The 13,736-nt window shown below is 51.1% G+C and overlaps 1 protein-coding gene across 1 annotated transcript; it reads right to left on the reverse strand.

Annotated features, from left to right (window-relative positions):
• Nucleotides 1-4,884: 4,884 nt before the first annotated feature.
• LOC123355566 (cyclin-dependent kinase 10-like) lies at nucleotides 4,885-12,593 on the reverse strand. Its single transcript, XM_044998179.1, is given in 10 exon segments — nucleotides 4,885-8,676; nucleotides 9,270-9,409; nucleotides 9,482-9,528; nucleotides 9,531-9,554; nucleotides 9,557-9,582; nucleotides 9,876-9,935; nucleotides 10,103-10,172; nucleotides 10,307-10,359; nucleotides 10,586-10,653; nucleotides 11,865-12,593. Coding segments are annotated over 10 exon segments (552 nt in total). The 5' UTR covers nucleotides 11,868-12,593; the 3' UTR covers nucleotides 4,885-8,615.
• Between the last annotated feature and the right edge of the window lie 1,143 nt (nucleotides 12,594-13,736).

Consider the following 13,736-nt stretch of genomic DNA (forward strand, 5'->3'; position numbering starts at 1 on the left):
CTCGCTGTTGAATATTTGTGCCTTATTTGTAATATGAATTTCTCTCTTTTCACCTTCCAGCCATTGGGTCTTGTTATGCCTTTCTCTGCTAGGTTAAAGAGCCCTTTAATACCCAATATTTTCTCTTCACTAAAGCACTTCAACACTTCAATGAAGTCACCTTTCAATCTTCTTTTGATAAGTTAAACAGGTTGAGCTCTTTCCATAGCTCACTAGAAGGCATTTTTCTCCAGTCCTCAAACATTCGGTGGCTCTTTGATGCCCCAGCTCCAATTTCACAACATCTTTTTCAAACGGGGACACCAAAACTGGAGGCTATTCCAATATCAGGCTCACTGATGCCGTGTTAACGCCTGTGACGTTACTGACATAATCTGTAACTGTATAGATCACCGTTGTGACCACTGTTCTATATTTGCAGCCAATATTGTAGAAAGGTTGTCGTGTAAGGAGTCTATGGAGAGGTTATGATTGGCTGATTATAATTACGCTATCTGTAGATGTGTATCATTTTTGTAGTTGACTTTATGAATATTGGCTCTATACTGTCTGTATTTCAAACCTGTGCTATGCTTCTGGGGAACACCCAAGACAAGTTGGTGTCAGTTCTGCCTAGCCTGCTTGATGGCCCACTAAGGACCATCAGCTGTACAATCGACCCATTGAGAGAAGGCAGATCCTTGTGACTCAGCAAGGTATGCAGAGATCTGCCTATGCACAGAATTCTTAAGGTTTTTCTATGCCATGTGATGGATAGAGTGTCCTTGGGAAAAAGAAAGCAAAGACCACATGGCAAGAAACTAGAAAAGGCTGATGCCTCGCCTCCATTTTGTCTTCAATCCTGCTTCATATCTCTGGAGGGACTTTGCTACAAACTGAAGCTCTATACAAAGGACTGAATGACCCAGCCCAGCTGTGGATGTTCTCCAGAGACTTGATTTGAACCTGCAGTTTATTCTATCACTGCTACAAGCCTGAACCAAGAACTTTGCCATTACTGTATGTAATTGATTCCATTTAACCAATTCTACCTCTCATCTATATCTTTCCCCTTCATGAATAAAGCTTTAGATTTTAGATTCTAAAGGATTGATAGCGTGATTTGTGGGTAAGATCTGATGTGTATATTGACCTGGGTCTGGGGCTTGGTCCTTTGAGAGAACCTTTTTTCTTTTACTGGGGTGTTGGTTTTCATAACCATTCATCCCCATAACAAGTGGCACTGGCAGTGACACTGGGAAACTGCAGTGTCCAAGAGAATTGCTTGTGTGACTGGTGGCTGGCCAGTGGGGTAAAACTGATGTATTCTCTGTTTGGCTGGTTTGGTTTGCCTTAGAGGTGGAAAACCTCCAGGTTGGGCTCTAACTGCCCTGCTTGACGCAATTTGTCCTGAACTGGCACTCTCAGTGGGTCCCGCCAGAACCAGCATCGTTCCACCTCCCTATCCTAATCACAGCTCTGCCCCCATGTCTCATGATGGCTTTAGCCCTGTTCACCACGGCAGCACACTGGGAGCTCATCTTTAGTGGCTTCTCCACTCTGTCTCCTAAATCCTTTTCAGAGTCCCTGCTTTCCCGGATACATGTCCCCATTCTGGAGGTGTGGCCAGCATGCCTTGTTGCTAGGTATAGGACCTTGCATTTGGCTCTGATCAAACTTCTTTTCTTTGTATGGGGCCAGCTGGCCGAATGAGCCAGATCGCGCTGTATCACTGCCCTCTTCTCATCAGTAATTACCACTCTGCCAGTATTCTGTCACCCACCAATCTTAGCAGCAGTGATTATATGTTTTCTCCCAATTCACTGATAAAAAATAGTTTAAAAAATTAGTCCTTGAGAGCTTCTTCAGACTCTTAGTTCGCAGGACCTGCTCCCCACAGCACAGTGAGAAAAGGCCGTCCAGCCCTGCTGGTACCTGGGAGAGAAGCACAGAAGGAAGCAGGATCTCTCCCTTGGCAACTGCCTGAAGGTCCCTCTCCCTGAGCTGTTGCCCCAGGGCGTGGTGACCTGTCCCATCTAGTGGCGCTGAGACCACATAGCGAGAGAATTAAACGACTCCACTCTATAGCCGTAGCTAATAGCTAGTTGGCTTTTATCTCATGCTGTAGAGGCTCAGGCACTAAGCTCCCAGGTTCGATCCTGCCTGCTGACGACCAGGGTCTATCCGTGTTATAAGTGGGGGGTTGTGATGCTATGCAACCAAGGTCCTATAGTTGCACCAAATCTTGTACCAAGGAGGTCATGTGAGATGTCCATGAACAGGCTGTAATTGGCTGGTTATGATTATGCTGTCTATATGTGTGTATCATTTTTGTATTTGAAGTTATGAGTATTGGCTGTGCACTTGTATCTCAATGTGTTTGATTTTAAGTAGCATTAGTGAAGCATTTGGTCAGTTTCTCAAGCAAGGAATTTGCACATTAAGTGCCCAATCAAGAATCACTTAACTCACAATGGACTGTGGGAGACTCCAATCCACCTATGAGAAGCCTTCAGGGAACGTTCAAGGTAGCATGTGAGCAATGGCTGCTCTACCTGTAAAGAACGGAGTCATGCATGGACATGGGACTCCAAACTCCACCTTGCTGCTGTGCTTTTCCACAGAACAAGAACAAAGGGGTCCTTCCACACAGCAGAGGATATAAAAGGCCCTAGAAATCCCTCCATTCTGGAGAAACTTTGCTACAAACTGAAGCTCTGAACAATGGCCTGAATAACCCATCCAAACCTGTGGATGTATTCCAGAGACTTGATTTGTGCCTGCAGTTTATTCCATCACTGCTACAGGCCTGAACCAAGAACTTTGCCATTACTGTATGTAATTGATTCCTTTAACAATTTTAACTCCCATCTATATTTCTTTCTTTTTATGAATAAACCTTTAGATTTTAGATGCTAAAGGATTTGCAACAGTGTGATTTGTGGGTAAGATCTGACTTGTCTATTGACCTGGATCTGCAGCTTGGTCCTTTGAGAGAACTTTTTTTCTTTTACTGGGGTATTGGTTTTCATAACCATTCATCCCCTGGGCTCCCCCACCATCTGCTGTGCCCTTCCCACCCCGGAGGGCCAAAACCCTGACCACTAGGCAACATCCCCCCGAGCGAAGACCATCACGAGGCATCCGTCTTTGAAAGTTTGCAGAGGATGTGGGAGCAGAAACGGGAGAGAAGATGAGGGTGGCTCTTGGAAAGAGGGAGGGGGGGAGCCTTATGGGAATCTCTTGTTTACCCCCCATCAACCCAACGATCAGATCATTGGTGCCTAGAATCTTCTCTGATGTGTTGCAATCGATTGGATCTAGATTTTAAAATGGTTCCCACATTTGCAGATGGAGATATGTCAGCGAGTTGAGTGGAAGGCCATTGCAAGCTCAGCTAATTAAGCAATGTGGTTTATGCCCCATCTAACAAACTCCTTAAACAATAGCTCCCAATTTTCATTCACATTGTTCAGTTTCATGTTTTTCTGCAAAACACTTTCACTAACCATTTTGGTCAGCTTTGGAAAGTTAGCCCTTTCAGTGCACCAAATATAAATATTGCTGGCGGGGCCTGCCCTCTATTGGTCATCAGAACAGCCATACTGGACCAACCAATGGTCCAGCCAGCCCAGAATCCCATCCTCCCACAGTGGCCAATGCCAGGCACCCTAGAGGGAATTGACAGATCAAGTAATCATCACGTGATCCATCATCCCCTGGCACCCATTCCCAGCTTCCAGCAATCAGGGGATAGAGACACTTCAAGAGCATGGTTTTGTATCCCTGTCCCTGCTGGCTAATAGCCAAGGATGGACCTGTCCTCCATCAACTTATCTAGTTCTTTGTTGGACCCAGTTATAGTCTTGGCCCTCACAACATCCTCTGGCAAAGAGTTTCCCCAGGTTGACTGTGTTGGGTGAAGAAATACTTCCTTTGCTTTGTTTTAAACCTGCTGCCTATTCATTTCATTTGGTGACCCCTAGTTCTTGTGTTATGAGGAGTAAACAACACTGCCTTATTTACTTTCTCCACACCTGTCATTTCCTAGACCTCTATCCAATCCCGCCCTTAGTCATCTCTTTTCCAAGCTGAAAACTCCCCTCAATCTTATTAATCTCACCTCATACGGCAGCTGTTCCATACCCCTAATCATTTTGGTTGCCCTTTCCTGTACCTTTTCCAATTCCAATATATATTTTTGAGATGGGGGGGGCAGCTCCAGTATTCAAGATGTGGGCAAACCATGGATGTATAGAGAGGCAATATTACATTCCTGTCTTGCCATCGATCCCTTTCCTAATGGCTTCCCAACATTTGGTTTGCTTTTTTGACTGCTGACGCATATTGAGTGGACATTTTCAGAGAACTATCCACGATGACTCCAAGATCTCTTTCTTAACTTGTAAGAGCTAATTTAGACCCCATCATTTTAGATGTAGAGTTGGGCTCATGTTTTTCAAGGTGCGTTACTTTGCATTTATCACCATTGAATTTCAGCTGCCTTTTTGTTGACCAGTCACTCAGTTTGGTGAGATCCCTGTGTCACACTTTGCACTCTCTTTTGGACATAACTAACTTGAGTTGGTTTGTATCATCTACAAATGTTGCCACCTCACTGTTTACCCCTTTTTCCAGATCACTTAGGAGTATGTTGAACAGTGCTGGTCCTAGTACAGACCCCAGGGGACACCACTATTTACCTCTCTCCATTCTGAAAACTGACCAGTCAGACCCTTTCTTTCTTGCCTTTGAACCAGTTACCTATCCCAGAGACGACCTTCCATCTTATCCCATTTTGCTTCAGAGCCTTTAGGGAGGGGCCTTGTCAAAGGTTTTCTGAAAATCTAAGTACACTATATCCACAGGATCACCTTCATCCACATGCTTGTTGACTCCCTCGAATAATTCTAGTAGATTCGTGAGACATGATGTCCCTTTACAAAAACTATGTTCACTCTTCCCCAACAAATTATGTTTATCTATGTGTCTAATAATTGTGCTCTTTACTATAATTTTACCCAATTTGCCTGGTACTGAAGTTAGTCTTAGTGACTTGTAATCACGGGGAGCGTCTCTGGAGCTTTTTTTATGCGTTGGTGTCATATTAGCTATCCTCCAGGCATCTGGTACGGAAGCTGATTTAACGGACAGGTCACATACCACAGTTAGTTAGTAGTACTGCAATTTCACATTTGAGTTTCTTCATCTGATTCTGGTGACTTATTGCTGTTTAATTTACCAATTTGTTCCAAAATCTCCTTACTGAATAGTCAAGTCACGATCACTGGCCCCAGCGCAACCACGGACATCCAGTCCAGTGATCAGGTCATCTTTATCCACCAGAAGGAAGCCCACAATAGAGTCACCCCTAGTTGGGTACAAAACTTTGTATTAGACACGTATCTATAATTTTTCAAAATCTCCAAGGACGATTTACTCCTGGCTATGTCAGACCTCCCCCATCTGTCTCCCACTAGGAAGGCCCCCGTGCTAACCTAATTTCTTCCCACAAGTCACAGACAGGTGCTAAAGGAGAAACATTTCCTGCTCTCTGGTTTGGATTCAGTGAACTGTGCCAGCCCCCCCACCGGTTCATCTGCTGGGCTGTGTGTGTTAGCAGATTGATCCCTATCCATTCGAGGTCCAGGGGTTCTCCATAACCAGGAACGTAAAACAGGTAACGCTGTGTCTAATGCAGGGGTTCTCAAACTTCATTGCACTCCGACCCCCTTCTGACAACACAAATTACTACACAACCCCAGGAGACTGAAGCCTGAGCCCTCCCAAGCCCCACCACTCCAGGTGCGGGGGACAAGCCAAAGCCTGAGTCCCCCACCCTGCGTGGGGAGGCCAAAATCGAAGCCCAAGGGCTTCAGCCCCAGACAAAGGGCCTGCAACCTGAGCCTGACTGTCCTGGGCGGAGGCCCTCAGGCTTCAGCTTTGGCCCCAGGGCTCAGCAAGTCTAAGCCAGCCCTGGTCACCCCATTAAAATGGGGTTGCAACCCACTTTGGGGTCCTGACCCACAGCTTGAGAACTGCTGGTCTAATGTGAAGGGCCACCTTGTGCACCACTGTTTTTACCCTCTCTCCCCTAACTCAATGGGTTGTAACCAGCGCCACTAACATTCCAGTCGTACGCATCGTCCCACCGGGTTTCCCCATTCCCCTCCCCAGAGAGAATTTCAAACGCCTCTTTGTTATTGCCCAGATTCCACTGCCAAGAGTGGTGTTGCTTCCCTTCATGCGTGATATCTTGGAGGCCACATACACTGCAGTACAGGATTCCCAAGTCCACACTTGTGTTACTGCAGGATGGGTTATCTGTAAGCCAGGGACAGACTCCATCTCATGTGTCCCTTTCTTCCCTCCATTGCAAGGTGCTGGGGGAGAAAGAGAACGTGTTCCCAGGGCTGAGGCAGCACGGGATTGCTGGCGTTGCAGCATGCTCTCCAGGAACCCTCAAGCCTCTGCAGCATCAGAAGAGCAGAGCCTGGATTGGAGCAAAGGAAAGGCCTGTTTTTCACAAAATTCTTCCCTCAGGCCTGGAGCATTTAGAGCAGAAATCCCTGTGGGAGTTAATGTTGCTCTAAAAAGAGCTGCCAAGGGGAGTGCAGCTTCTTGACAACACCACACAAAGTGATCTGTTTGTAGAGCTGCATAAAGCCCTGCACTGATTCTTGGGGAGGATCCCCCGAGCAGTTGGGGGAGGCAGGACCATATTCCTTACCTCTCATGACAGGGCTGTGAAAGAGCTTGTAGGAAGCCAGAGGCAGCTTTCTAGAGGGTTAATTCAGAAATTCCCTGTGGAACCGAGGGGCTGTGGCCTACGGCGGGAAGGAGCCAGGTGGTTGTTGGAGTGACTCTAGGAGGAATGCTATGGGATGGCTCTCTGATCACCTCTTCACTCTGCTTCTTCCCACCCCCACCTTTGGGGTAAGTCCCTCACTTCCTCCTTAGTGTGGGTGGGCTGGAAACCAGATACGGCAGTAGAGAGGTTGCCCACTCCGCCCATGCACAGGAGGATCCATTGCAGCTCATGTCCTCTTTCTTGTCCCAGCCCAGAGGAATGCATGACACCAAGCCTGGACTCTGACTGCATTAGTCACCAGCAGGGAAGTGTGGCAGGAGAGGACACCTAACATGTGTACAAATAACTTTTTCTGGACTGCTGAGGTGGGGGGAGAGAGGCCAGATTCCATCTGGCTCTTTAGGACTCTGAGGAAGCTCTGGGATCTGGAGAGAGGTCTCTGGAGCCTCGGGCTGTGCATGTGGCTCTTACCTAGTCCAAAGTAACCTGACGTGCTCCCCCACAAGAGCCATATTAACAGGCAACACTGCAATCCACACCTGTCTCCAGCAGCTGCATTTGAGTGGAAGTTCGGGGTACCATCCTCCTAGCCAGCGCTGGACCACCCAGCAGGAGGCAACTGAGAATATTGCAGTACAAGCTCCTCTTGACCTGTCATCTGCCTTGGGTCCTATAGCAGCTGGTTACAAATCCTCTTTCTGCTCCTAGTGCCTTCTCATTCTCTGCTTTGGATGTTCCCTTTATCCACATCTTGTCCAAACCTTAAACAGAAGAATACACATTGACGAGTGGGAGTGGATAATCACAGACTGGCTGTGGGGAACACCAGCTTCTGCAGAGTAGGGTGGGAACTTAGGGTCCTCCAAAGCATGGCCTGAGCTGAGCCCTGTGGGGCATGGGAGAACCACATGCTGCCTTAGAGGCAGCAGATCTGGGCCGCAGGCTGGGAGTGCTGCAGACCGCATGCTCACTCAGGCAGGGAACAGCACCCCCAACGCATGGCGACACGGGCAGCCGTTGGGCATGAGAGTCTGCACATAAAAATAAACTAAACTGCCCAGGGACCAACTCCTGGGACTGAAGAGGCCAATAGGAGGGAGTGGGCGCCTTCCTTCCAGGGCAAGAGCAGTACACTGACTGGGAGGTCTGTTCCCCCACTCACAGATGGGGCTGTGTCTCCCCCAGACAGGCCAGTACACCAAGGCTCCTCTGCTGGCAAGTTACTGGGAAAACTGGCTCCCACTCTGCACTCCAACAGGAGCTGGGCTCCAGTCTTTTGCAAGCGGTTTAACCTGAGAATCCTGGGGCAGAAAGTGAAGTGAAGTGAAGTGGGGCAGCCCGTTAGTGCTGTGGCCTCCAGTCACCTGTGGTTCTGTCTAGTCCTCATCACAACCTCCTGCCAGCTGTGACAGTCAAGCCAGGGGAGGCCCAAGGGCTGGAATAGCAGGTAATGCTGTTTGAGAGGCGCATCAGCAGGGCAGCGTGGGAGGCTGCAGGTCAGGGCTGAGGCCCTGGCAGAGCTGGGGCAGGGGCTTCTGCCCTGCACTTTCCTAAGCACTCCGCTCATCCTGAACTGAGAGGCTTATCCCTCCCCATCATGTTACTGAAGGGCTGGGTCACTGCTGGTCTGATTCCAGGGGAGAGAGAAGATCGTTCTTAAGGGCTTGCCCTGGCTCTCCACCCCGGCGCTGGCCGGAGCAGCTCGCTTGTTGCGGTGGTGGGGGAAGGTGGGCATGAGCTCCGGTTCACAGGCTGGGGAGAAGGGGAGAGGAAATGAGTCTCAGGAAGGGCTCAGAGTCCCAGAGGCCCCAATGGCGCAGAGGAGTCACTTATGCAGGAGCTTTTCTTTGAAGTACGAGCTCTCCAGGCAGTCTCCCGCTGTCGCCCTGGGGAGGCAAACACCGGTTACAGGAAAAGTCCATCATTCTCCACAAACACTCCCTCTGCTTCTTCAGGAAACCTCTGTATAAGGGAGACCTTCCTTGCACCCAAGCAGCTCAGCAAAGCTGTGACCAAGCCGCTGCTTTCACTTCCTGTCCAGAGGGACAATGCGCAGTTCATCCCACGCTAGGCTCCTCTGCATAATCCCTGAGGCCCTGCCTGACAGACAGAATCTGGCTGGGGAGCAGTACAACCTGGTCCTCTAACAGCCAGATACCCCCCCAGTCTTGGGGTAAAAGGGGCAGCAATGCCTGGGGGCATGGGGATCAGCCCCGGGAGCAAGGCAGCACTGCAGGAATTGGCCCAGCTGGTTTGCCTGGATCGGCTCTATCCTCAGGGGAGGAGCTGATTCCAATGTAAATGAGCCCCCAGCCTGGGGTTGCCCAGTGCTGCACTGCAGCTGTTTACCCCCCAGGGGAACAGCCCTGCCTGGCGGGAGGATGGCAGGAGCCACACCCACCCCATACACTGAGGAGCCCGGGCCCCACATCACACTGGCAGTTCCATGGCCTGCGCTGGGCTGCAGATGGCTCTTTACCTCTTCCCGGGGTCGTACATGAAGAGGAAGTTGAGCAGGCGAAGCCCAGCCTCCGACAGCCATGGGAACGTGTGCTTGAGGTTGTTGTAGGGCTGCTTCCGCAGGGTGTTCTGGCTCACTAGGGGCAGCTTGGAAAAGCCCTGGGGGGAAAGGGAGACATGCGAGGGTCAGGGAAGAGTGTGGCAGGTGGGGGATGCAGAGCGAGCACGTACTGGCCGGATGTTTTCACTGGGCATCCCCAGGAGCTGCACTATCAGCTGCCTGGGAGTAATGGCTTGTGAGCTGCAATTCCACAAGGATACATCCCACTGCCCTGGGGGGGGAATAGACCTCCTGGGTTAGTGGGAATCGGGCGCACGAATCTCTTGCATCAGACTCCTCCGCCTTTGCCCCCAGCAGCAGATCGCTCCTGTTGCTGTAAACTCACCTTGGCCCTGGTTCAGTAGGTGAACCAGTAGTTTAGACAGATGGGAACATTGCTTCTTGAAGTACCGAGCTGCTGCCCTGACCTCAGTCGGTCCCCTGGCTGGCCCCCAGCTAGTTCTGCAAATTCATAACTGCAAATTCCTGGCCAGAGCGTTACTCTCCAATACGAGATCCCCTTACCACATACCTATGCCCGTGGTCTGGGTCGTCATTCCCAGCAGCAGCTCTGGGGCCTGGTACCTGTGCAACCAAATGATGCAGGAATTACAAATTAGTGGAGCTCCCAAAACTTGTCCCAGATGCTTCCCATTGTCTCATTCACCCAGATTGACTGCAGGGCCGACCCACGGCCTCCGAGGGTGTCCATGATATGGTGACTCACTCAGGATTAAGCAGAGTCTACCCACCAGAGGGTGACGACTTTAGGGGTGATTGGTTTTAATGGCACTCTGTAAGCACAAGCCAGCCCAAAATCCGCTGCAAAGAGAGGGCAGATTCAAGGTCAAAAAAAGCAGGCCAGCTACTGCCTTTGCTTCTGCATTACAAAATGAGAAAGCCAGAAGCATCTCCGGAGCTGGAGCTGCGTTAGCAAAGGTGGCAGGGGAGCTCACCTGTCTTCACGCAGCCTTTATCAGTCATGAGCAGATTAGACACCTTCAGATCCCTGCTATCAGAAAGAAGCCATGATGGTTGTGTTAGAGGCAATGCTTCACATGGGGCCATTCCATGCTGCCCAAAGTACCTGCTGCTCCAAGAGGGCCTCCCTCTGCCCCACTGAGAGCCAAGGAAACAGCCCACGTGGCACAGCTGGCTCCCAATATCCAGTCCATTACCCAGTGCCCCTCCCATACAATCCCTTTACCCACAGTGCCTTTCACTCTGCCCCTTACCTGTGGATGATGAAGTTCTCATGAAGATACTGAAGGCCCTTGAGTACTTGTAGAATGATACACTTCACCTGCGAGCGGTGGGAGACGGGATTAGCAAGACAGCATCACATTAGTACCCAACACGTCTCTGTATAGGTTCCACCCTGCCCTCATAACTCCAGTAGCTCAGTGCCTTCCAGTTGAGCATGAAGCAATCTGACTAACAGCTGCTGACAGTTTATGCCTGGGCTCATTTTATGCAGAAGCTCACGGTCAATGCAAAGCCATGCGCCCTAGTTTGGAGCCCAAGACCCAAAACATTGTAACAAAGGGGTGTTCTAACTGCAGCGATGGAAACAGGGTTTAATGCAGGCAGCAGGCAATGCCCCATATGACAAAGGGGCAAGGGGGTTAGATTATTCTACCGTATGCTAGATGGGACAGAGGTTGTTAAGTTATGATGAAATCAGGTCATGTGACCTGATGACTGGCAGCCAATTTACAGACTGGCATCTGTGTCCTAGTTCCCACCACCAGCTCCACTGACACTACCGCTGCAAATTGCCTCAGTGCCCTGGGCTGGAATCTGCATCCTCGGCTGTAAATTAAGCAGTATATGCTGGTAGCCTGCTCGCGTTGGCTAGAGCCACAGCAGCCTCTTACAGCTGGGAGCGGTAATGCACCGGCACAATCCACCTGTACTGAGCCTCAGAAAAGGGCATCTGCATGTTCTCAAGAAGGCTGGTGAGATCCTGTTCACAGTAACCCATCACCAGGAAAATACTGCAGGAGACACACACCACAGTCTGTCACCTCACTGCAGTTCCACTGTGCTGACCACCCCCACCTCAACGTGAACACTCCACCGCCACCACGGGTCATCCAACTACCATTCCTGCCAAGGGCAGAGAGAGTGGTGTGACACATGGCATATACGGGGTGGGAGAGAGAAGACCTACCACCTCCTCCCGAAGAGAGAGCAGGTGCAGGGCCAGTACTATGGGATTGTTCTCTCTCCAGATGGTTCCCCACGACAACCTCCTTCAACTCCACGGTATTGGGGTGCCAAAGCCTCAGAAGCAGGGTGATCTCCCACAGGCTGCTGATGGGGATTCCTGCAGAGTGGTACTTGAGTCATGCATTGGAACTCCCCCTCCGGTCCCCTGGCCTGACCGGAGGCTCTGATGTGGCTGTGCGGGGCTAACCACATTTCTGAAGAAGTGTTTTAAGAGAGCCCTTCCCACCGCTAAAACCCCAGAGCTTCCTAGGAAGAGCAACTCCCCTTCTCCTCTCCCCTTACCATCTTTCTCCTTGTCCATCTGCACCTTCTTTAGTGCCACAATCTCATCCATCTGGGTATCTTGAGAACGGTTTGAAACAGTAACACACACCATGTGGTCAGTACCTGGAAGCCAAGCGTCACAGCAAAGCCAATGCCTGATCCACCACTGACACCGGTCACCAAGTGAACCATTAACCAACATCTCTGAACACTGCGGGGGTTAACAGCGAACCCCGCTCCAACTGATGTGCTCATCACTGGGGAACAGACAAGATCCTGGAAGATGGGCTTCAGCCTGTGCTGGGGTTGCCCTTACACCTAGGGACCTGTGCCACTGAGTATTTTCCAGTGTCCTGGGGCATGAGGTATTGCTATCAGTACCCCCCACCGCAGGAAGCAAACTGGCTCCCGCTGCTGAAACCTGCAGCAGATACAACACTTACACGTGATGCCACAGGTCCCTTCCCCAATTCGATTCAGCTCCTCAAACTCCTTCATGCTCCGGCACCCTCCCAGCTGAAAGCAGAGAGTCATATCACAGAGCAGCCAGCCCCTCCCCAGAGTGGTCTTGGGGGCAGTGTTCAATGATTAGGGCTTATGATTTTCATTATGAAGTTAGTTTTATCTGGAGCCCTCCAGAAGCTGGAATATGTCATTGCTGCTAGACTGATACACGGCCGTATACCACCAGCATGAAGTCACCACAAGACAGATGTTAGTTGTATTGCTTAATGCACAGCTGGAAGGCACTCAGCTACTGGGGTGATAAGCCTGGTTAACAACTACAGCAGCAGTTCTCAAACTGTGGGTCAGCACCCCCTTTTCGTAGGGTCACCAGGGCTGACATTAGACTTGCTGTGGCCCGGGGCCGAAGCCCAAGCTGTGGGTGGCAGGGCTCAGGCTTGGGCTTCAGCCCTGGGCTCAGGTTACAGGCACCCCTGCCTGGGGCTGAAGCCCTTGGGCTTCAACTTTGCCCCCCACCCCCAGCCTGGGGCTTGAGCAGGCTCTGGCTTCAGTCCCCCGGCCCCGGGGTGGTGTAGTAATTGTTGTTGTCAGAAGCGGGGCATGGTGCAGTGAAGTTTGAGAACCCCTGCACTATAGGGTAGAATAGCTATTGGACAGCATTTCAGCTGTTAGCAAATGTAAGAGCTTCAGAAAGGCCCAGGGCATCATGCTATAAGCAAAGAGTTAGCACAAGGCTCATGGGAATACTACTGTTTGGACACTATTCTAGCTAACGGTTCGCAGGGCAACCTGCCCTTGATTTGCTTTGCTATCGCTGGGCTGTGCCCAACATCTGGTCAGACGTTTCCCAACTCTGTGTGTTTGCAAACACAGGTCTGTCATTTCCACACACCGTTGCCGCCACTGTGCGTGCAAACGTGGGAACTGAATTGTGAGCAAATGACAGCCTGTCACCACCGCGGTTCCCACAGCCTGAGGGTCAGCGGATGTAAAGTGCGCTGGGCGGGGGGGGGGGAGGGCGCAGGCCTGTGTGCCCAGGGCCTGGCTTTGGCTTTCCCATGGCAGGACAACCGCAGCAGGGCTCGCTGGACCCCATCCTGGGCTCTGGATTGGAGGCATCCCCCCCACCTCTCTTTCCCCCCCATTCACCCCACCCCTCCGCTCCCCCTCCCCCATTCACCCCACCCCTCCTTCCCCCCACCACACCCCACTCCTCCCCCATTCACCCCACCCCTCCGCTCCCCCTCCCCCATTCACCCCACTCCTCCCCCCACCACACCCCACTCCTCCCCCATTCACCCCAACGCGCCCCCTCCCCCATTCACCCCCAACCCCACTCCTCCCCCCCACTCCACCCCCTCCCCCATTCACCCCACCCCTCCTTCCCCCACCACACCCCACTCCTCCCCCATTCACCCCACCCCT

Source organism: Mauremys mutica, chromosome 23 (assembly GCF_020497125.1).
Source record: "Mauremys mutica isolate MM-2020 ecotype Southern chromosome 23, ASM2049712v1, whole genome shotgun sequence".
Lineage (NCBI taxonomy): Eukaryota > Metazoa > Chordata > Testudines > Geoemydidae > Mauremys > Mauremys mutica.